The sequence below is a fragment of the Lissotriton helveticus genome, chromosome 5_1, assembly GCF_964261635.1.
Source record: "Lissotriton helveticus chromosome 5_1, aLisHel1.1, whole genome shotgun sequence".
In the NCBI taxonomy this organism is placed as follows: domain Eukaryota; kingdom Metazoa; phylum Chordata; class Amphibia; order Caudata; family Salamandridae; genus Lissotriton; species Lissotriton helveticus.
The window spans coordinates 2049703769-2049729424 of record NC_136065.1 but is presented as its reverse complement, the minus strand read 5'-3'; the positions used below and the strand labels follow the sequence as shown (position 1 = coordinate 2049729424).

Here is a 25656-nt window from a genome sequence, read left to right as displayed (position 1 = left end):
AGTGAAGATTTGATCCCTAGGGGAGGGAAGAGGGACCTCTTACCTCAAAGAACTAAGAAGTAGTCCCCTTGAGTCAAACGAGAGGTTGCATGTTGTCACAATCTGTATTAAGGAACATAGATGTCACAGTTGTGCACGGGCAGGAGCCTAGCGTTATCATCTCTTCAAACAAGGGAAGTACTCATGGTTTTGGTGAAAGGCACATGTAGCCGCACCTACCCATCCTTTAGAGTGCCTAAGGTTTTTCGGGGTGGTGCTCTCAACTTTTATAGTTCGCAGCTCGGTACGATCGCTGCCGGTGTGGCGCCGAAAGTGTGTAAGTGAATATCGAGTGTGACAGAGACAGCCATCTCAGAGTGGTAAAATGTATCATGTGGGACAACCGGTGTGAACCTCAATGCTTAGTTCAATGTGTTAAAAGGTAACGAATAGTATTTTCTTTACTCGGAAGATAAAATATAGATTTGTAAGCCAAATGGACATAAAGAGTAAAACGAATGCTCATTAAGTCCCAAGTAAAGGACGGCCGCCATATTGAATTGGTAAGATGTCATATGAGGCATCTCGCATCTAATGGAACGGTGGTGAATAGCAGAGATAGGTGCAGACAGGGGACGGTAAAACCATGTATGGCCTGGTCATGTGTAGGAAATTCAAAGGCTACGGTGTTTCAAAACATAGTACTTACATGTATGTGGCCTCGCTCTCTTTCAAAGGCTGTCATGTAACAAACACAGTACTCATATGTAAACTTGTTCCATGTAGTTGAAGGAGGTAGAGAATCTATACCTATTGTATGTAAAAAAGATCAACCAAGCGTAGTCTAAAAGGTATGCCATAAGTAGGGCTCCAGTTTTCAGTTTTTACTGATTTGTACAGATAAATACAGACAGAAAACAATTTATTTTACGGTCTGTATTTATTTTTAAACACAGAAAAATACGGAAATTAGGTCTTCTTTTGATGTTTTTATTTACTGTCAATCATGAGTGCCATATCAGTGGGTACAGATTGAGAGGTGGGAGAGATGAAAAAAGACAATAGATTTCCTATTTAAGCTTAATTAAGTGCAGATCTACAGTTATTTTATACTATTCTACAAAGCAAGTGTTTTCAGATAATACTATTGCAATGTATACTGCTGAAACCTTTAGACATTCACATTCGAGTATACCTTTATCAGTTAAATAAATGTGGAAAATAAACCATTGTAGCTTCATTTATACAGAAAACACAAAATAAAAATGGATAAATACAGAACAAATGAGAATTTTTTTTGGGATAAATACAGACGGAAATGTCAAAAAAATAAATACCATAAAACTGGGAGCAGTAGTCATAAGGTAGGGCGAAGACATAGATAGCATTTAGAACAATAAAGTGTATTAAAACGGCTTGGCAATTTCTGCATGGAAAGTACATGTCAGAAAGAACAAGATTAGTTACTGTTGTAACTCAATCCATGGTATATCATCGTGCAGACCATGTATGTGTGTACGGAGGCGAAATACCCAATGTTGTTCTTTTTTAAAGAGTAGTGGTATTCCAGGCCGGATTCGCCTCCAGAATAGTCTAGGTCAGATGATCAGTTGTGTGTTGAAATTCAATGTAGTGATTGCACATTATGGTCGCACTGCAGCCGCAGCAAATGTCACTTTTATGATTACTAATCCTAGTGTTGACTGGTCTTGTAGTCATACCCACATAATGTAAGCTACAGGGAAACTTAATGAGATACACACAATTCTTCGTGTTACAATTTGTGTGTTGTTTCGGAGTCCATCTGAAGTTTCCTATTTCTAGGGTTTTAGTATGGTGTGTAGAGGTGCAGACACTGCAGCTGCCACATGGATACTGTATAGCAGGGACTCTTTAGAATTCTTTATGGCTGCGTCATAAACCTTTACTTTTTACTTATCCTTTTCTTTAAAATAAGTTCTGAAGAGTCCCAGCTATACACTAAAAATACTAGATGTAATAAATGGACCTAATTCCTTATAGACTACGACTTTTCTTACGTGTCCCAGCACATCTCAAAGTCTAGCAAACTAACGGGTAAGGGGTCTCCCAATGCAGAGGATAGGTAGCCTCCTACAAACACCCTCACTTATACCCAGGAGCGCATAATATCTGGACCCTTCGTCCCCTTCTCTTCGGCCACATGGATAGTGGCCTTTCACTGCTGGTAAATTCCATAATGGGTTTGTTGTGCATTGGTCTGGGGGCGAGGTATAGTGTGCAGGGCTCGAAAGATCAAAAATATGGTACTAGTCCTGCAGGACTAGTACCTTAAAAAATGTCCTCAACCTAACTGCAACCTACTTGACTACCATCTCTGAAAGCGGAGCAAATGTGACAAGATAACAAGATTTAAATGCATCTTTATTGCTCATTAACTTTGTGAGCAATAAAAATGCCTTTAAATCTTATCTTGTCACATTTGTTCCGTTTTCACAGATAGAGGACAAAAGTTGGTTTGTTTTCCGCCTCGCCAGAAAGGGCGAGTAGGACCTAAAAACAGCTCGACCTTGTGAAATTTAGCTCGACTATGCGAGCGGTCGAGTGGAATTTTCGAGCCCTGGTGTGTACTAAGAGATCCCTAAGGTTTTGTGTTCTTTTGAAGGCAAATCTTGGGCGTTGAAATTGAGCTCCCCTGCATTGACAATTTTCCAGTGTTTAAAGACAATGTTCTTAATCTTTTTGGACATCGGAGTGAAAGTTGTCATGCATGTTATGGCATCATCTTTGGATCTTGGAAAGGTTTCCAGTAGGATTTCACGGTGATTGTTAGGTGCTCTTTTATTCACGCTGCTGATCATCTTTTCAGGATACTGTCTGTCCCAGAGGTTTCTGCTTAGATCAGCTGCTTGTTGATTGTAGTCAGTAAGGTTGCTGCAGTTCCTTCTCAGGCGTAAAAACTGTCCATAGGGTAGGTTTTCACATAGTGCCTTAGGGTGATGACTATTGAAGGGGAGGAGGATGTTGCAGTCAGTCATTTTCTTAAAAGTTTTGGTTTTAAGTTTCCCATGATCCAGAAAAATGAGGAGGTCAAGGAAAGGAATTTCCTGCTAAGAATTTGAGTGTATGAAATATGATTTTGGATCAACCGAGTTTATCCATCTGTGGAAATCTTGGCAGCTACCATTTAATGATGTTAGTTTGGTAGGGGTTGGTATTCGAGAAAATATGTGTGGATTCGAAATGGGCTATATAGAGACATGCAAGACTAGACATAAATGTGCTGCCCATTGAAGTCCCATTTACTTGGTAATACTGTTGATGTTTGTTCTGGAAAAAGTTGTTTTTTAAGGTAATGCTCGCACACTCTATGATAAAGTCCACAGGAGTGGATGGGGAAGTCATAGTTGTCCTGAGAATGGTGTCAATCACCCTGATGGTGGCGTCTTGCGGGATGTTGGTGTAAAAGGCCTCCACATCAAGGGTGACAAGAAATGGTATCTCTTGAGGGCTAGGTAATTTGTTGATGAGACGTAGTGTTTCCTTTGTGTTCTTTAGGAAGGATGGTGTATTTTGTACCAAAGGTTGTAAGTAGTGGCCACATTATTGACTCAGAGGTTCAAGAAGAGATCTGATCCCGGATACCATTGCTCTACCTGGAGGAAGGTATATGTCCTTGCATATCTTCGGGAGAATGTAGACATATGGAGTCCTAGGAGATGTTTTTTATAAGGAAATCAGCTTCATATTTTGAGATCCAACCATTAGTAGCAGCTTCATTGACCATGATCTTAATCCATGTGGTTAAAGTACCTGTGGGGTCCGTTTCGAGTTGTTTTTATAATGTTGAGTATTGGCCAGTTGTCTTTGGCATTCAGCATCATAGTCATTCGAATTAATTATAACTATGGCGCCCCCTTTGTCAGCCGGTTTGATGACAATATTGTGGACTGCTGTTAAATCCGTAAGTGCTCTTCTCTGTCTAGCAGGTACTTATTGGGTAGACAGTGTACCTGACACTTCTTGTTGTCTTCATTACCTTGTCACCCAAGTAGGAGAAAACATGCAGGTCGCCGTGGCACATTCTGTGGAACTTATGTTACGTTACATGGCTACTGTAGAAGAGATGTTACGTGTTTGTGGGGTGTACAAAGCACTCACAGATGCAGGATAGGGGAGAGGTTTAACAATAAGGTGTGAGTGGAGGGCACCATAGCTGGTGTTCTTGGGATCAGGCATTCTGGGTATCATGTTAAGGAATTCAACCTATAATATTTGTCTTTTTCGGGGACACTGACTAGCAGATTGAAATCTCTCCAACTGTTCTGGTGTAACCACATCAATTTCAAAGGGGTCAGGGGTCAAACAGCATCATGACATTGTTATTTATTAACTGGTTTGAAGATTCTATCCTCGTTCAGGAACAGCACTGTCACAATAGATGCTTGTGCCTATGCCTGCAGTGCAGATGCACTTCTCAGTGTGTGGTGATGGCAGGGCGTGTCTAATGTCTAACAACTCATAGCAGCCCTAGCATTTTTTTTTAGACCAGCCCCGTACGTTGAGCAACCTACCCACTACTTTGGAGGGAGTTCTCTCCCGCACCTCCAAGAAAATTTGGGGAACATTTTTTATAACGGGTAAACTTTACAACACATTTTTCATTATATATTCAAATGTATTAGCTTTTAAAGCATAGTGAATGGTGCCCTTACAGTGCACTGAGATATGAAAATCCTTGTTGGGGCCCTTCAATGATTCCCTTATTATCACCAACAGTGCCCCTCATCTCTCCTGTCAGAATCCCTTTCATAGGGCCACAAGGCACGCATGGACTACTGGGCCTTGGTGACTGACGCCTCTTACTCCTGATGTCCTGGGACCTGACCTACTAAGGATCCCGCTCAACAGGGCCAAGTAGTCCATCTGCACTTGACTCTCAGTCGTAACTGTAGTCGATCAGTCAAGGCTCCCTTGGTAGAGTTGTAGATACAGGTTAGTGAACATGACTTATAACTCAAGTGCAGACAGTACGAACAATAAATTCATGTCCAGCCAAATATTTCCTTTTATAAGAAAAGATAGTATTTTATTTCTATCACTACATATGCAAAATAATACAAATTCAGAAGCAACAACACATTCCCCCTTGAGATTGGGGCTCTGGTAGTTGTCAGGTAAATACCTGTCCCAACCTCCTGCATATAACATGTCCATGGTTGTTTCCTATTCACTAGTGGCCCCAGCAGGGAATACAAACTATTTGGCCATACTCAAGAATTCCCTTTTGACTCTTCAGGATTTCAGTCAAAAGTGTCCACGTAGCCGCAGCTCCTTCGGCACTGAAAGCACCTTCAGCAGAGCCCCAAAGATCCGGTTTCAGTCTTAACCGCTCAGGCAGTGTGGCTGTGTTAAACAGTGCAGCAAGTGCCCTCTCCTCAGGCACTCCCAATTATGGATCCTATTCAGCAAAGTCAGACAACCCGTGATGGACGCAGCAACACCCGGTGGCGCAGGCTATTCCTGTCAAGCAGCACTTCTGTTCAGTTTCCAGTGATCAAAGCTGCTCCCGCTCGGCAGACACAAAAGGCAAGTTGCTCTTCCCCTAACAAAGGGGAAGTTCCCTGTCTCCTGACTGGAGCCTCACCCAGCTCACAGTAATGCAGCAATCAGCACATCTGTCTGGGGGGATTCTTCTTGCCATATGTTTTTACCAGGCAGGCTTGGGCTACCCAAAATGGAATCCAGGGTCCTCCATATAATGCATACTATTGCAGTTGTGTTTACTCAGTGTACACCCTCAGAACTTTCTGTCCAGTACTAATACTGGTATATGTACTTACTTGTACACATGCATTCAGTACACACTCAATCTCCAAGCACTATTTACGGAAGCTTTCCTACATTCAACCAAGGTGTGCTGATTTTAAAACAGATGCACGGCCAACATATACACTCACAATGTGCGTGCTGCACGACTCTACACCCTTCATCTATTGTACAAGCACACATACACCCAGCAGGTGGCTCCTGTGCATCAACTGCACAGCATTACATCTCTGATGTAATATATTTCTCTCAGGCATACATACACCAGTACACGTACTATCCACACATGCACTGCACAGTACTGCTCCATCCTTGTACTGTACCGAGCCCAGGTACACATACAACCACGTAGAGCCCCTACTCCTGTGCTATGTGGCACTCCAGATCTATCTGATGTAGGCCAAGGGTGATTTAAGCACACAGCAGATGAACCTTTAAAACGGTGAGTGAGCCTATGGGCCTCACTCCAGTGAAACAGGGTAAAACAGTCCTGTTCACTACTACTGATCACTGTAGGGCCTTCTGACACCACCTTGATTGTGCGGCTCAACTCCTGGTGAAGGCGGTAGCCTTCCACCACTAGGAGGGTAGAGCTTTGGGTGACTCTTCAGGTTCAACAACCCCACCATCCGTGAGACAGGCATGTGTCATGACACACACGCATGATCAGTGTTCAACTAAGACAGAAAATTAAAATTAGGGATCCAGACAACAGTATAGTTGGGCAGGAATACATGTCTTTTGCCATGCAGAGGACTATTTCCGTCCCAACATCGCCATAGCCCCTCTCTCACATGCATTTTATTTTTAGCACCTCTCATACCAGTGTAGCGTGTTGGGGCAATCTCCATCATACACACATAGAGAAAATAAATATTACGTGTGTAAATAAGTAAATAGAAAATGTTACATAAAACAACGGGGACTACGCAGTGTAGGATTCATATGTCATCTATACTGGTAGGCATTTTTGAGGAGTACTTAGCCTGGAGAAGCCCAAACTCAGGATTAAAAATACAACACAGTGATTAGGATTGGCTTTAGTAATAAGAATTTATTTCTAACCCAAATAAACCATTTTAGCAACATTAGGATATTGAAAGACTGGCAAAAAAATACAACTTTTTCCCTGTACCATGCAGTTTGCATGCATCTCTTTCATGGCAGTTGTTAGCTCACTATACTAGATTACCAGAGCTCCAAAAATCATAAAATCTTTACCAGACCTTCCAGGAATTAATTTGTGTGAACCATGATTGAGGGATCCTATATGGATAATTCTAAAGCAGATATTAAATCTGCGGTAGTGGGATCATCTTGAAGATGGTGGACCTACCATACAGGGATAAGGGAAGTGGGGACCAAGCCCGTACCTCATCTCGGTTCTTAGGTATTAGGGTGTTTATGTTGTGTGTCAAGGACTCTGTCTGGTCGGGTGATATAAAAATGCCCAGGTATTTGAAGCTGCCGGATACGTGTGTCAACTGTGATGCCCATGTGCCTCACCCTTGATCTCCGGAGACTGTACATAAAATGGATTTGGTTGGATTTGTGCAGAGACCCGACGTTTCCCCAAACATTCTACGGATCTGTAATATCCGTGGGCCCATAAACCATGGGTCAGTGAGGAAAAACAGTACATCGTCTGCATATAATGCAATCCTGTCCGACACCTCCTCTGACCAGTCGTAGCAGCAGACATCCCGTTGCACCCATGTTGCCAGTGGTTCTATAGCAAGTGCAAAGTGGAGCAGAGTCAGGGGGCACCCCTGTCTCGAGCCCCTGCTAATGAGAAATAGAGTTGACACTGAGGCGACCACACGCACAGAGGCAGAAAGGTTGGTGTATAAGAGGTGAACGTAGATAAGAATGTCAGGCTGCGGCTTAAAGCTTGTAAAAGGAGAAATAAGTACTCCAAGTCTAACAAGTCCAATGCTTTATGGACGCCTGTGAGGAGATTTGCCGCAGGTCGTCCGAGGTTTGGTACCATGGCAAGGGCATTGTGCACCTGCCTGATGTGGCGCATGAACCGTTGTGGCATAAACCCAGACTGGTCTGGGTGGACCAGTTTCCCAGACTGGTCTGGGTGGACCAGTTTCCCAGACTGGTCTGGGTGGACCAGTTCTAATATGTATGGTAGGAGACGATTTGCAAGGATCTTACCTAGGAGTTTAGCTTCGAAATTTAACAATGAGATGGGGTGGTATGATCTAGGGGACGCCCTGGTTTGAGGAACACTACAATTTTGGCATGGCGCCAATCTGTAGGGAGAATCCCCTGTTCGAGGGTCTCCTGACGTGCCCTAAGCAGGTGAGGGCCGGCCTGGGAAATGTATCCTCTGAGGAATTCCATGGGGAACCCATTTGGGCCTGGCCAGGGCGCATGGCATGGAGAGCGGTGGTAAGATCTTCTATCGTGATGGGGGCATCCATTTGGTCATGTACATTATTTGGAACCAGTTTCAGCGGTATATCACGTACGAATTCTCTAAATAAATCTGTGGATAGGAGTTCCCTTTTCCTGTATAGGTCTGTGGAGTAGGCGGCAAATGCTTGGGAGACCGTCTGTGAGTTTGTGCATAGGGTGCCATTTGCTACCTGAAGTACTGGGTATAGGGATCCGTGACTGTGTTACCTGACGTAGGTGGTGCAGTGTCTTGCTCAAATTGTCACTCCATTGGTATACTCTGTGCTGGGTCGTCTGCCACGTCTATATTAAGGGCATGTTTTGGTCTGTACTGACCAGGGCGGTCTGAAGCTCCAGAGGTCTATTAGCCCCAAGTGGAGATCTTTCAGGTCAGTTCTTTATGAATCACTGTGCAGCCCAAGCCCACGTCCCACCCATTCACTGCTGTGGGTGCTGCAAGACAGTGTTAGGTCGACCACAGTTTCGAAAAGTTAGAGGCGGATGATGCCTGATGTTCACAGTGTGTGATCTTTGCCCAGACAAACAGAAGAACTGTCCTTGACTGACAAACCGCCTCCACAAATATCAACAACACTATTTGATCTAAGTGTTCTACAACCCCTGGCCTCATCCCTGCATCCTGCCGAGCAGTAATACCAGTAAGGCAAGCAAATATCCAAGTGCATATTTTAGCATAAGCACTTCTCGGAGGTGGAGTATAAATTCGCCGACCTCAGACAGTTCTCTTCCAATCATAAAACTACAACATTTGAGTTATTTTTTTTTTTTAATTAAAAACGTGTAAGATAAAACATCTCAAAACAGTGTTAAACAGAGTATTTGAAGTAAAAAATATGGAAACATTCCTGCTGAAATAGGGTTGCCGCCATAGTTTTATACAGGCAGGGCCCTGTACATATGCCAACATTTTAGAAGAGGGAAATGGTAGAATGGGGAATGCGAGAATACATTTCCCCCACTGACTTCTATTGATTGCTGGGACAATTGCAAGGGGAAGGCCGCATAAATCGGGTCAACTTGCACGTGACTGACATTTTAATATCCCTGAAGGTACAAAAATAAGAAAAATCGCCAAAAGCAGGTATCTTTTTCTCCCTATCAGTGCATACATGAAACGGTAAATGTTTGAAGAAAACACTTTCAAATGTGTTCTGGAGCTGCGCCCTACTGACTCTGGCTGATAATGTTAGCAAACAAAGAAAGAGTTTGTTTACTAAAAATGAATTCAGACGGTTTCATGAAAATACTACTAAAGAATCAAGTCTGGTCCTTTGCAGAACCCTGAAACATTAAGGGGCCGATTAGAATGGCGGACGGACTTGCGTCCGTCCGCCACCCCAGAGGTGGAGGGACCGTCCGCAGGGGCAGCGGCGGTCCCTCCGTGCAAATCAGGATGTGACCGCCACCCTGGCGGTCACATCCTGTATGTTTTAACATTGCGGCGGGTGCTGCTTGAAGCAGCACCCGCCGCAATGTTAAAACTGCATGTTTTACATTTACATGCACAAAGCGGCAGGCACCGTCACCAAATATCCCTCCTTACACCGCGGATCAGCGGCGGACGGACCTGCCGTCCGCCGCTGGTCCACACGCACTCCCACCGCCATCCTGATCTGGCGGTGGGTCTTCCAAGTCACTGCGGCGGATAATCCGCATACTCCGGGCCGGCGGTGGCTTCCGCCGGCCCGGAGTATGCGGATTATCCGTTATCATAATGAGCCCCTAAGTGCGGGTATTGTTATCTGGAAAAGGTGGCAACAGTGTACTAAAAATACTTTACATTATTTCTTAAAGAATTCACGGCAAAGGGTTTTGTGGCCTATTTTGGCCTAGTTGTAAAGTGCTTACATTCGGTGCAAACGCGACACAGCCCACCAGCCAAAGAACACCATTCGGACTGTGAACCATGGGGTCCGCCACGTCTTTAGAGGCTGCTCTTATCGGCACGGACGGGGCGTTAGTCGGAGTCCAGATGGAAAGACCTGCCATTGCAAGCACAGAAACATGGCGGCCTCGTGAAGGAGCAGGAAGTGGTCACCCTCCACCGGAAGCAGACTGTCAAAGCGGAAGTCGTTAGAGGGCAATAAGGTTAATGTCCTTGAGTGTTTCAGTTAGAGGTGTTTTGGCCGCTGAGGGTGAATTTACTAGGGTCGAGGGAAACAGGCATACACGGTGCATCACTTCTTCAATGACCGAACAGGTGCTCCATTTAATTTCCCATTCTCGTCGACTTCTCCCCTAAAAATGAAGACAAACATCGACAATTTTTTTGCTTCAAAATTTGGGAGTTTTCTGCCTGAATTGGGTCTATTGGCAAGTATGCTAAAGGGCTTTGTGAGCTAAAGAGATTTTTTTTTTGAGCAGGTGACAGCCACCTTTGGGTCTGCATAAGTAAGTGTGAAACAGGGAACACATGAGGATTGATACCTGTATGGTAATGGCGGCAAAAGTTTTGAATTATGGCTTTTGGAAGCTGTAGCTGACCCTGTCAATGGCAGGGTGTAGGAGGCTGGCTTATTATATAGAGCCCACTCTGGTTGTTCTTCTTTCCGCCAGCCACACCAGCCCGTTGCTACTGATCCCCCAGAACTCTTTGCGCCGGGGAGGCGCCAACACGATACTTTGCGCCAGGAAGTGATTAAAGGCAGGCTTGGGCGCTCGCAGCGCAGGAGCCCACTCTGGTTGTTCTTCCTTAAAACTGGATTGTATGAACTAGTGAGACCTTGTGAAAAAGAACTCTAACAAGTAAGCCTGTCGGACTTTCTGTGTTTATTTCTGTCCTATTTAGTGTGAATTGAGTTAACCTGGACCATGGCAAAAGTGAGACAGATGGGGAAAAGGGAGAGTACACCTAAGTCTCTACAGAACTCAACCCTTGACTGCTTCCTAATGCGAGCTGCGAAAGCCATAGATAAAGAAATATTAGGAGGTCAACGCTGCCTATCTATAGAGGGGGTCCCCACTATATTTACGAAGCAGGAAGTGTCTATAGGTGCTCAAACAAAGGCTATGGACTTAGAGTGTAATGTTCTTGATCATTCTGTACTGGAATTAGTCCCCCCCTGTGTTGTCTTTGCGCCGACTCCGAGCATCTCCAGTACCTTGTCCCCCAGCTAAAAAGAAGAGGAAGCAAAAGCACTTAGAGCCTGCATTTGTAGCTAACACCAGATCAAAGAGAAAAGCTAGACAGGCCCCCACTGGGGACAGTAATACTTCTACTGTAGTATCACCAATAAAATCGAATTCCTGCCCTTTGCCATCTCTCTCTGCAGCCTTATGCCCGCAAGACATTAAGCTCTTACTGGATGGGTTTGAAAAAATTATACAAAATAGTTTGCTTCCCTTTAAGATCAGGCTTGATAGCTTAGAAATTAGTGTGGAAAATGTAAAAAAGTCACTTTCCACCCTAACTATAGAGACAAACAATCATAGCTCTCTATGTCCCTGGTATGTAGAACTACTGGGGCCGAAAGTCATAGGAAATCCGGCACCATGTTGGAAAATCATCATTGTAACCTTGCACAACCCATAGTTGTGACCAATGCTAAAAAAATGGTCACATTGTACTGGAAGTTGCACGTAGGGAAACTATTAGGCTTAACACCACCACCCACCATTGAATAGGAATGAAACTGCATCATCTAGATAGTCCAGTTTACGATTGGGCGATGTTTCCCCAGGTGGAGATAATTGCAACGATGTGATTCTCCATCTTCCCCCTGATTGCTGCCCATATGTGATGATCTTAACTAATGTCCAGTCACTTATGAGCAACCAAAAGGAATCTACCACTCCGCTAAAGAACAGGGTCTGCCTTTGGCTAACACGGAATACTGATTTTTCTAATTCTTGTTTTCATGATATGTTGTTTGTCCTTAGAGTGAATTGGGTCAGTCCACTATCAATTGCAGGTCTCGCAGGGCAGTTGCTCCCAAGTAGGATGAAACAACCTGGGTGTGGCAGAGGAAAAGAGATTGAGCTAGTGCCACTTAGCTTCTTCTATAGGCATCTTAAGCTAACTGGGTTATATCCCCCACTGGATGTCCACCTAACCCAGAATCTACCAAGTAGGAAAGTCCATTTTTCCCTTGGAAGTCAGCAATGGATATGAAGCCTGTACTGACTTGGATAGCCCTGACTGACTAAATCAAGGGAGTCGATTGGCTGTATTTGATGTAGCCACAACCACCCAAGTCGAGGGAATAACAACTACTGATAATATCTTAGGTAATGAGAAAGTTAACACCCCTCCCACCCAATTAACCTCCCACGAAACAGTCCAGAAACCAATATATGCAAATTCTACACTTAGTTGCAGGCAACAGGGAAGCTGAACAAACACTACAGATTGTTTCCTGGAATATTGCCGGAATTAAAACTAAGCTAAGTGACCCTGAATGGGGAATGGTAATCATGGATGCCTGTTTCAGGAAACCTGGGCGACAGAGCGGGTACACAGGGTGGGGTTCACCACATTTTGTATTGAGGCCAGGCCGTCAACAGCAGCCCGTCCGGCAGGAGGGTTGTTAATATGGGTTAGGACAACACTGGACTATGAAATAAACTACTTGGGGTAGACTCCCAGGAGATTCTTGCCATAGATTTGATATGGTTCAAAAAGAATGCCCATATTAGATTGTTTAACATTTATAACAGGTTCACCAGCTATCATAAGCACTCGGAAACTATAACAACCCTTGTTAACTATCTAGAGAATTGTAGGTGAGGGCTCTATCTCACTCTTACTGGCGATTTCAATACAACCTATTATTATTATTATTATTATAGAGGCTTTTGTAGCGCGCTCTGTTACTAACAAGATAGTATCCTGGCGCGAGAGAAAAGGGTAACAGATCACATTATGTCCATTTTTGAGGAACATCCGTTAGGCAGTGATGTTAAAGAAGTGGGTTTTTAGGCCTTTCCTGAACGCCGTGATGGATGGGGATGTTCTCAAATGAAGAGGAAGGGTATTCCAAGCTCTCGCCGCTCTGACAGAGATGGATTGGCCGCCGAGCCTACTATATTTAAATTTTGGCACACCTATGAGCCGGTAAATTATGTTCAAGAGCTAGTACAGGAAGAAGAGCAAGCTAAACAACAGCCCTGATTGTAACTACAAATAACAACAGAAGAATAAAGTGGCGCAGGGTTATAGCAGATGGGAAAACACTCCCAAAAATGTATTTATGAAGAAGTGGCACAGACTCTTATGGTCCTTAGTGATCTAGACCAAAAAGAGGATGATCTTATCTTGGCCAGCTTTCAGAAATTTTCCAATAGCATTAAACAATACTTTAGTAAATTATCTAGTATTAATAGGTCCAAACGAAATACTGCCCAATGGTAGAATGAGGACTGCAGATTAGCAAAGGTTAATCTAATGGTTACAGTCAAGCAGGGAGTACAAGATGATATTAAGAACAGAAGAATGATGTACAAGAGGGCGCAGGTTGGAGCAAAAAAAAGCTGGGAGGCTGATAACTGGCGTTTATTGGCTGAGGCCTCTAGACAAAAGGATAGTCAACTGTTTTGGCACCTACTCTCCAAGGGCTCAACTAAGCAGGTCAGTGAAGATGACTATTATATACAACCACAGGCTTGGGAAGAATACTTTTAAAAGCTTTACACTGGAGCGGCCCCTAATCTCGAGGAGGGAACTGCAGTAGATGTAGGGGAAGACATCCTAGTGTCAACACATGAACATCTAGAAAGCTTCTCCTTAAAGGAATTTATAGTAGCAATCCATCAACTCCAGGTTGGGAAAGCCCCTGACTTAGATAAACTCACAGGAGATTTGTATAAAGCTGAGCCTAATATTTTGGACCCACTGTTCCAAAAGGTCTTTAGTTCTATCTATCATGGTGGGGATATCCCCCCAACCTGGAAAGAAGCTGAACTAATTCCCATGTTTAAAAAAGGAGCGAAAGGGGATCCCTCAATTTACAGACCGATAAGTCTTATAGACGTCTCCCAAAAAGTTTTTTGCAAAGTAATTCTGCTACGTCTACAAAATGGATGCAGGAGAAAAACATTATTTCCCACTTGCAGGCAGGCTTTAGGTCATCCACAAGTACCCTAAATCAATTGTTTAGATTTTTGCTGCTTATTTGGAAGGAAGTGAAGATCTGGAAGGGCCACCTATATGTTGGATTCGTCGACCTTAAAATGGCCTTTGACTCCATTGATCACAAAAAGCTTTGGGCCACACTCAGGAAATTAGACCTACTAAGTGACTTACTTCAGTTATTGGTTCGTCTACACCATGAAAATGACGCCAAAGTCAGGTGGAAGTCAGATGGCAGTCTTTCCAATAGTATAGCAATTTCTAAAGGTGTACGCCAGGGTCGTGTGCTCGCCCCAACCCTTTTTACCCTGTACATTAATGGATTAATAAAAGAGCTATGTGACTGTGGGGGTGATCCCCCCTGAGTAGTAGGTACCCCCTTGCCCTCCTTGCTATTCGCAGATGACACTTTGCTCATCTCTAAGACCCCGATGGGTATCCAGAATTTTCTAAACAAGCTTTCTGAAGCTTGTAAAGATCGGGGACTTGAATTTGAAACAAAATATGGGTTTAAACCCTTACAATTCCACCAGGGGGAAACTGATGCTGGGTACCCAACATCTAGAGCAGGTTAAGGTTTTCGATTACCTGGGAGTCAGAATTAGTGATAACTAAGCATGGACTCCCCAAATCCAGAAGAGCGAATTGGCATTACAACATGTGGACTGCGCAATAGCAGAGATCGAAAGTGCTGGGGTTAGATGGGTTTTAATATATGTGTTTTCATACCTACATTTCTATTTTTAGACTTGTAAAACTAACTTTTTATGTCTAATTGACAATTGATTTAAGCAAGGTTTTAAATCATTGTTTTAAGAAATGTTCTTAAATGTATAATGTGATAACGTGTGTATTTGAGATGTTATGCTGGTTGTGATCATGCTATTGGTCGATCAATAATATAATAATATGGTTCACACTTATTTAAGTGAAGCACCCTGCACTAATCCAGACAACCCTTATGGTGATTTTAGAGGTCTGAGACAACCATAGAAACCTCTCTAAGTGGTAGCTGTGGAGAGCAGGCTTCAGGCTTAGTCCAGAAGGAGTGCAAAACAGCTTGTTTTACCAGTACTAATCATATAATGTAGGTTAAGTGAAAAAGAACCACACAGTGTAGTTATGAAAATATGTCTTTATTATAAACACTCACTAAGACCTTGCAATATCTCCTACCCAAAGGTATAATCACAATACATACAATACTTCAAAAATAAAACAGGTAAGTAGCACAAATACACAGTGGTCTCCAGTGGGAATCCACAACTGACATCACCCCCTCCCAGGACCTCTGTGACAAACTCCGATCCTACTTCCACCTGAAGATAAAGAACCTCTACGACAACTTCAATGACGCACGCCTGCCCCCTGTCGTGACCAAATAAGGTTTACCTCTAACCTTGAAAGCTGGATATAGCATGAGCGATGTAATATGCCAAATAACCATTTCCCCTGTATGGAACCAACTGTGAGTATATATATATATATACCCACTCCGCAGGTCATACCACAGTAGGGGAAGGGGAAAAAATGGACAAACTAAACAATAAAGGAGCAGCAGCGAAAACACTCAATGGGGAGATGTTCTGGAGTTGTGGACCTCACTCCTACGGTCGCCCCGTGTTCCCTGCAGGTGTGACAAAACACAATACAACACACATGAAAGCTCCACCCTAAGTCACAATGATATATCAATATTCAATATGATATATCATACTCCTACAGTTATTACTGCCGCACTCATCCCGTCACAAAAAAAGGCACAAAAAAGAAAAAATAATAAAGAAAAGAAATCAAGGCATTTCTTCACCATGGTTTTCAAGAGGAAAGTACACACTGTAGCAAAGATTCAGAAAGAAGCCAGTGTATGAGTACTTATCTTAATCCAGATAGTCCTCTGGTAGTGGTATTCCCGTTTGGGTCCAAGGGGAGTCTTGCTCTTGTAACGCACAATTTCAGGGTTAGTGGGCATGCAGCCAAAAAAGAAGGAAACCAAATAAAAGCGGAAGAGCACTCCGAGCCTCTCAACAGCTCTTGGAAATAACTGAGCCTAACTTGACTCGTAATCACACACCAGTGTGTTTACATGACCATAACTTGGCCCAAGGGAATGCACAAAGTAATGCGCTACAGCGCGAGTCCTCAGATCGGGTTATGCCGGCAGGAGGTAAAAAAAATGATCGCGCTTCAGCGCGAACGTGAGTCATTAACTTTATGGTTCTCGCGCTTCAGCGAGTTTTATAGGTCGGAGCCTGATGTCAGGGGGGAATGCGGTCGTGCTCCAATGCGAACATGAGCAGATGGCAATCTCCCTCGTATTCCAGGAAAGGTGCGCTGCAGCTTTAGAAGACCTGGGCTTTTGAAAATCCAGGCAGCCGTTAAACGGCAGGCGAAGCGGAATGCAACCTTCCGGCCAGACGATAGAATACAAGTGACAAGCACTGTGTTGTTTGTGGGCGGAGCTTAAGTACAGAAAAAAGAGATAGGACAATTAAGGACTCCCTTGGCCTTATGGGCGATGTAGTCACAAGTCACACACAGTTCCAAAAGCTTCTCATACACTCATGTTGGCTTTCTATAGTGCAATCCCCACTCTAACTATGCTTAAACGTGACACCCCCGCAGTCAGCCCGCCCTCCGGCCACGCCAACCTGCCCACCATCCCTGCCTGGACACCAATCACGACCGGAAAGACCGCCGCAATCATGAAAGGCATTCACTCCGGGGCCCCAGAGACCCCTGCTCACCACACATCTACCACAAAGCCGCCATTGCACCGGTATTACAACGGATCATCAACACCACCTTCCCCAATGACTGGAAACGTGCAAAAGTCAGGCCCCTGCTCAAGAAGCCCTCAGCAGACCCGAAGGACCTCAAGAACTACCGACCCATCTGCTGCTCCCCTTTGCGGCGAAAGTCAATGCAGAACTGACAAGGTTCATTGCAGAAAACGCCATCCTCAACCCTTCTCAATCCAGATTCCGCAACACCTACAGCACTGAGACCACCCTACTCGCCGCCACACCGCAGCCCTTATTTTACTCTACCTGTCAGCAGCCTTCGACACCGTCTCCCCCCGTGCTCTCGCGGCGAGACTACCCAATGCCAGCATACAATGCAAGCATACAAGACGACGCCCTCGACTGGATCCGATCGTTCCTCACCGGCAGAAGCCAAGGGATCAGACTGTCACCTTTCCTCTCCGAACCCACAGAAATCACCTGCGGAGTCCCACAGGGATCATTACTGAGTCCTACCCTCTTCAACATCTACATGGCCCCCCTCGCCGCCATTGTCCAACAGCACGGCCTCAGCATAGTTTCCAATGCTGACGACACCCAGCTCATCCTCTCTCTCACCAAAGTCCCCACCACCACCAGACTCAACATTCCAGGAAGGAATGCAGGACGTCCCAGCCTTGATGGGAAACAACTGCCTGAAACTCAACTTGGAGAAGACAGGAGTCCTCACCCCATCAATATGGAATAACACCCAATGGCCCACCACCCTCGGCATCCCCTGACCCCCACAGACCACGCCAAATACCTCGGCATCATACTCGACTCCTCCCTCTCCATGAACCAACTGGTCAATGCTGTAGCCTCCAGCTGCTACAACACCCTCTGCATCCTCCGTAAGACTTTCAAATGGATCCCCCCTGAGGCAAGGAAGGAAGTCACTCACTCACTCATTACCAGCAGGCTGGATTACGGGAATGCCCTCTACGCCGGCGTCAACAAGTCCGTTCTCTGCAAACTCCAGACGATACAGAACACCGCTGCCAGACTCGTCCTCTGCATCCCTCGAAATGAGTACATCAGCCCACACCTACCCAAGCTCCACATAGAGAAAAGAGTAACCTTGAAGATACTCATCCATGCCTACAAATGCCTAGACAAAACCCGACCCCAATACCTCAATGACCGAGAACCACCCTTCACGCACCTAAAAGAAACCTCCATTCCAGCAACTTCTTCCTCACTGAGACCCCACACATCCACAGAGCAGGGGGAAGATCCTTCTCCTACATCGCAGCCTAGACCTGGAACGAGCTCCCCACCGACATCTGAAGTGCCCCTTCCCTGAACACCTTCAGGAAGGCCCTCAAGACCTGGCTCTTTGACCAATAGGACCTGCTAACCCCCCGCCACTCCCAGCGCCTTGATACCCTCACAGGTGAGTAGTGCGCTTACAATTCCCCTTATTGATTGATTGATTGAAACCATATACTAATAAAGTGGAATGCGAACCACGTCCAAAGTCGAGACTAGACCCAGAAGACTTAGAATGGCTAGGGACCCAAGGAACCACCCATGTTAAGTACCCAGGAACCCTTAGGAGGCCGTGTGCAGAGTGGAAACACGACCACATGCGCAATACAAGTCAAAGGGCAATTGACGGTTGCAGTTTGCAAGAAGAACCATACCTAGAGGACCCTGAGGAAGCCCAGTGGAAGATGGAAGGTTGGAGAGTAACCTCACCCGTGGATACGCCAGAAACCAGGATACATAATCCAGGGAAGCCGGGTGCATAGGTGTGAAGTGACGTCGGAAACCTATTCCTTTAGTGGTTTGTAAATCTCCATGAATCATCTTGTGTGCCCTATCTCTTCCCATTACATATTTAGGTTACTACTTCAAATCTCCGCATCATTGCTTCTTTCATGCTAGAAGTACCTTTGTGTTTTTTTGCTATAGAAATGCGAATGTATACACAAGTTGAATGTTCTGTGATGTTTGGACATGAGCTGAAAAGGTACCTAGCCCACGGTTAGGCATGTTCTGTGTTAATACAACATACTTTGTAGGGCCAAGTAGGAAGACAGGCAGCTGTTTTTCACACTTTAGTTGAGCCCAATTGCCTGGTTTATGTCTTGCAAATTTCATTCATCCTTGTCAATTTAGTGTTACCAGGACATATTATAATGCCAAAACAATTGGGAGAAAGACCGAGTGTTGCAAGTTAGTTGTGATTTTGAATTTCTCAAGCTAACTAAATATGGTGCAACTGCATATTTACCTGAACAAGCAATAGTTTTTCTTCCTGCACATGATATCTTTCGTGCAGAGGTTATGAAGCCTGAAAAGACCATAGGGGTCTGGTAAAAAATGTGGGAAAGTTTTCCAAACACCATAACAATGCAAGGTGTCGATAGGAAGATACATGTTTACTAAAATAAATAATACATTTGAAGCAAAAATATAAATAAAAAAAACTTTATTGAATTTATTTCACTTATGTGTACAATCTTTACTGGTCTGTTTAGGTAAACAGGCTTAAATTAACATGGACATAACTTTAGATCTTACTTACGACAAGGATAACCACTACAAAACAAGTTGTAACTCAGGCAGATGGTAAGGACCTGGCTCTTGCTTAGATTAGGCCATTAGAGTCCTCTTTGGCATGAAGACCCAAGTAATGAGTTTTTAGCAACATGCATTGATTTCTCCAGCATTCTTACACTAACATGGTTTTAATTCCTCAGGGGCAGAAGGGCTTCCTACTACACCATGCAGCCTGACCGGCATTGAGATTAAAGGTGGCAACTTTACTATAGTCTTATCCCAGGGACCTCAACATACGACAAGACTGAAGTACAACTGCCCAGATGGAATGTACCCTTACCCTGTGCTTAGCAGGACGTGCAACCGTGCTGGAAAATGGTCAACTATGAAATCTCCTAACGAGGAGACAGTTGAGAGAGCGATCTGCAAAGGTAAATTCCAGCTGTGTTTTTTTTGTTTCCCATGAAGACCGGTTCATGCTCTGTAACTCTTTTTAGGGGCTGTGCATCCCACAATCATCCTTCCCTTGCTACATTCAGGTTGATGGCTAATCACTGTGTGACTGAAGGATAAATTGAGGGGTGCTCATCTCCGCACATATACTGGAATCCTCAGTGGATCGCGTTGAAAAGAAATTGTCCCTCCCTTCACACCCTAAATCCTGGGAGGGGTAACAATCTAGCATCAGGATTGTATCTCAGCAGATTCTTAAAGAAATCAACTTTCACGACCCTCTGCATGTCCTGTTACTAATTCCACAGTTCCGTGATTGGATCCTACTCTTCTCAAGTACTGTTTTGGGTCACACAAGATCCGTTTACTTCTAGCAGTGCCCTGAATCACCCCACAATCAACCTTCCTGGGTGCTCTAAACCAGGGGTTCTTAACCTTTCGACTACTAAAGACCCCCACTCAATCATTTCAGGAACCTGGGGACCCCCACTGAATTATTATTGGAATCCGGGGACCCCTACTGCTTCATTAAAGCAAGGGGAGACATTTTGTTGATTTGAAACGTAAAACAATAAACAAAAATACAGAAACAAGTTTTCATCAAACAAATACACAAATTATTAAATATTTAATTTACAAACAAAAATAAAAAGATGTAACTTTTTTATTTTAAATGGGAAGGTTGGAGCTTTTCTAAATCCAATTGAGGCCACTCATCATGTATCATCCTATTCGGTTTGACACATTTGCACTACTCCACAAATTAAAATTGAGGATACTAACTAAGGGCCATATTACCAAGAAAGGGCGATACATTATCGCCGCTTTTATCGGCGGGAAACTGCCGATTAAGCGGCAATAATGGGCTTTATAATATGCCCTTGTGAATTCCCAAAGAAGCCCAGGATAACACCAGAACCTGGGCTTCTATGGGAATTCACAAGGGCATATTATCAAGCCCATTATCGCCTCTTAATCAGAAGTTTCCTGCTGATAAAAGCGGCAATAATGTATCGCCCCTTCTTGATAATATGACCCTTAATTTTTTTGCGTCCATTTTCAAATTACTTTGGATTTACAGAATGTTTAAAAAAGTAATTATACATTTGCTTTTTTATTTATATATATATTTTATTAATCTTTTATTATTTAATTTTCTAGCTAGTCGCGGACCCCATGAGAAGGCTACGGGGACCCCTAGGGTTCCCCGGACCACAGATTAAAAACCACTGCTCTAAACCATCACACAACACCCTTTTTTCTGTCTCTTCCTTCCTGGAGTTACAGGTGTTCTGGATACCTACATCTTTATTCATCTCCCTCCCCTCTGATTATGCCCCTCCACACCTTTCATTCTACCTTTCAGTTACTCAAAGAAACCATATCCTATTTACTGCAATTGTGCCTCTTGACTACATATGAAACAATCCATCACCTATAAGGGCAACTACTCAGATTGTTTCCTCTTCTAGTTCTGAATATGGAAAGCCAAATCAGCCTGCAATAATAAACCCTGCATCTCCAAAGACTTTGACTACCATCTCCCACACCACACTTCATGGTTGGGACAGCCTTAGGTCAGTTATCCGCTTTTTGCACAAAACCTTGTTCATCTAGATCTGTTTTAAGAAACGCTTTTCAATTCTTTATCATTGTAATTGTACGTACTGCTGAATTGGACTACACTTTAAAATGCTTGAACTTGAACCTGAATTGCACTTAAATCGAAGGGACGAGGGATCAGCTAAAAACATTTATTTTGTGTGTTAGGACAACTGGAGGTGCCATTTTTGGTAGCGTGCTCTCTGTTTTCGATCATATGCATATAATAGGGCACCCTGCGCAGATACATGCAGCAGGCATGCCAAAGGCAAGCCCAACTGCGCCATTCAGTGTCCCGATAGCAGCCAGCACCAGCCATGCTGCCCCTACGACCCTCAGTAAGTAGCACAACTATTCAGTATGGTAAAGATTTACTCATGAGTTTTGCACCAAAGTCAGTTTGTATGAGGGCAGATCCTTTGAACATATTTGCCAGTAAAAATCCATGCCCCCACTGTAATTTTCAGTCCACATCTTCACTTGGAAATTATGACGTAGCTCCAATGCAGAAAAATGCTTAGGTGTGGTTTTCAGTAGGCATGAATAATGCTGCTCTATGTACAAACACGCTGATAATATTCTCAACCCTCAAAGTGAGGTTAAGCCTGACTTACTCTTTTTGACAGAGACTTGGCATTTTCAGAGTCCTCTAATCCAGTCATTGCATTGGCTATTCCAAGTGGTTATAAAGTTCATAGAAAGGATCGCCTGTTGGGAAGGGGAGATGGCATAGCTGTAATCCTCAGGGACAACCTAGATTGCCGGATTTTCGAAATTGAGATTCTAAGGAGAGTTGAGGCAATTTTGTTTAATTACCCTGTCTCAATAGCACTCCATGTCATGATTGCTGTTATATAGACCTCCTGGTCCCCCTGGCCCTGCTTTTAAATCCCTGGGAAATACAATGGCAGATCTAGCACTGAGATACTATCAATACATTCTTCTAGATGATTTTAATCTCCATATGCATAAAATCGACAATAGAGAGGTAGTTGAACTAAAGAAAATGATGATGTCTTTGGATCTCGCTCAATATACATTCAGTCCCACTCATCAAGCTGGTCATGTAATTGACCAGCTATTGTCCATTATGTCTCTGATGGTAGAGGATCCATAGCCTCACGTTTGGTCCAATCCTTTCTTTATAAAAATGTTCTTGGTTGGCCCCTGTTCAAGCCCCTAGCCACCCTTCGGACCCCCTGACCACAACAGGATGGATTTAATTGTATTTTGGAAGACTGTGCTCCTTCTTTGGCTGGCCAGGTGGAAGCTGATGCTCTAACTGTAGATGACTGGATCAGGAACGCTATGTAAAAATTAGCTCTGCCTCTTACTGCCAGATCGAAAACAACTACGGCCTCTAGTCCCTGGTTCTTGAACAGCCTTATAGAGAAGAAAAAATGCAGAGCCCTAGAAAGACAATGGAGAAAAGTATAACCCGAAAGATAGGGATAATTATAAACTGACACCAAAAAAGTATTGCGCTAGACCAATACTAGTATTGGGCTGATACAGCGCCATGAAACCGATCGGTGTAAGCGCGCTCTACAAATAAGTTTAACATAACATAACATAACAGATACTAAAACTGCGTTCCTTTGGTCCTAAAATCATGGGTTCCGATAACAAAACAAGAGAAATCTTTACCATAGTGAAAAAGTTTTTAGCACCTATACCTTTTATTGATTCTAACCAACCTTCCACTCATTGGTGTAAACAGCTTGCAGCCTATTTTCAGTCAAAAAGTCTGTCTATTCAGGCTTGTCTCCCCTCCAGCTTCCCACCGAATGATGAGATTTGTGACATAATACAGAGCTCTGAGATTCAGCCTATCAAGGTATCACTATCTAACTTTGAGCCTAACTTATTGGAGAGCTTCCTGACAGCGTTAAGTACTCTAAAATCTCGCTCTTCATCTGACCCTTGTCCGTCCAATGTGTGTGTGCTACGTGCATCTGTAATTAACCCTCTTGTAAATTAGGTACTAAACTCTTCGGTAGAGTATGCTGAGGTTCCAAGCTCTTGGAAGCAAGCAAAAATGTTGCCTTTACTAAAGGAACTCTCAGCCGAACCTTGGATTTTGTCAAATTACAGACCAATATCTCTTCTCCTAGCTTAAGATAATAGAGAAGCATGTTAATCTTCAACTCTACAGGTATCTGGAATCCAATAATGTGCTCCACCCCAGCCAGTCAAGGTTTAGAACCACCATAGTACTGAGGGTGCTCTCTTGGAGGTTAGCGAATACATCAAAGGCACATTGGGTGGACGGGGAAAGGTGGTGCCGATAACGCTAGACTTATCATCAGCCTTTGACACAGTTCCCCATTCCAGCCTCCTCAAGCGCTTGCAGTCAGTTGGAATAGTGGGTCAGTCCCTAAACTGGGTTTCCCAATTTTTAGAGACGCAGTTAGCAGATCTGGATTCCACCCAATTCAGCCTCATGAGCTGACTGAGAGTTCCCCAGGATTCCTACTTGAGCCCTACATTATTTAATATATATCCAGCCTCGGCCACTGCAGGTAAGATCGGTGAGGTCTGGGGGGGATTTCAAGAGATAACTACAAGGCAAAATTAAATAAATAATTCATTTTCCCGCATGGTCGTCTCTCAAAACCCCCCACCCTGCCCCACCGCTCTTACCTGCAGCTGCTGCGACCGATCTTTTCCCTCTTGCTCAGTTAACAGTATCCCTAGGTGCCAAAGTTATTTCATATGCTGTTGACAGCCAGCTTCTGTTCTCATGTGTCAAAGGCAAAGAGCTCTCTGGGAATCTGATTAAAATCTGTCTAACAGCAGTCTTTCACTGAATGGCAATACATCCGCATTTGTGTAATGTTGAGAAAACAGATATTCTATTTTTAGGCAGCATCCTACTAAACAACTGCCAGACCTTCTGTCCTGTAAATGCATCTCCTCCAGGCCCTCAGGATGGCATTGTGAGGATCTTGGGTGTAAAATTTGATGGCCATCTGTCATTTCAGCCATAAATAAAATCAGCTATGGGTTTATGCTTTGAGGTTTTACGCTCACTGAAAACGTTGCTACACCTACTGTCTTCCTATGCAAAAAAGCAGTCATGCAGGCTCTTATTACATCAAGACTTGACTATGGTAATGTGCTTTACCTGGGCCTGTCTGAATACCCCCGAGAGAGATTGCAGGTGGCACAGAACGTGGCAGCACGCCTCCTTTTGAAACTGCCTTTGAGTGTGCACATATGCCCACATTCTCGAGCTCTGCACTGGCTTCAGATTAGGAAAAACATTGTGTTTAAGGTGCTGGTGTTGAAACGTGTGGCCCCAGTCTGGGGCTGTGTACCTCAGAGCCAGGTTCAGCTTCCAATCTCCTACCTGAAATCTGAGATCTGCCAAAAATGTATTGTCTGTGATTCCTAGAATACTATATTCTATAACAGGAGGCAGATCTTTCGCTTTCTGGGTGCCACTACTTGGAACAAGCTCCAATTTGATTTGTGTGCCGTCTCCAATCAATCAGCCTTTAAAAAGGCTGAAAATGTGTCTTTTTAATCAGGTTTGAACAATGGTTATCTAATGTCCAACCTCTGGCTACTGCGCCAGGGCACTCTGTTGAATAGCTGTGTGCATTAGTTTAATTTCATTCATTCATTCATGGTGATAGCAAGACAGAGATTGACACTAAAAGATACAGTAACACCAACAGCCTTTCACGAATCTCATGCCACCTTTTCCCACCCACCAGTCAGTAATCGTAAAGGTATGCAAACAAAAAGAAAAACGAGGTATGAGGCAATGGTGACTGCACCTATCATCCAGTGGGGTTATAGTCAGTCCTATTCTTAGGTTGGTACGGATCTGAGGCTCAATACCCCTAAACCTCCTAGGATATGATATCCTACAAATTTTAAGCAAAACAATATGATCCAGAACTCTAATCAGTGTCCATCAAATATAGTATTTAGTGAAAGAATTTTCCAATCCATTCAGCAGGTATTGTTTCAGTTTTCTATTTTTAATTTCTTCTTAAAACGACCATAGCCAACGCATTA

The 25656-nt window shown here is 43.9% G+C and overlaps 1 protein-coding gene across 2 annotated transcripts in view; it reads left to right on the top strand.

The window, feature by feature from the left end:
• The window catches only part of LOC144756261 (complement factor B-like), a 457893-nt gene that overhangs the window by 37636 nt on the left and 394601 nt on the right, over nt 1-25656 (top strand). For both annotated transcript variants that reach the window (XM_078645906.1, XM_078645904.1), the window contains exon 2: nt 19773-20003. In XM_078645906.1, coding sequence (XP_078502032.1) covers nt 19773-20003 — 231 coding nt within the window. The remainder of the gene's footprint in view (nt 1-19772; nt 20004-25656) is intronic.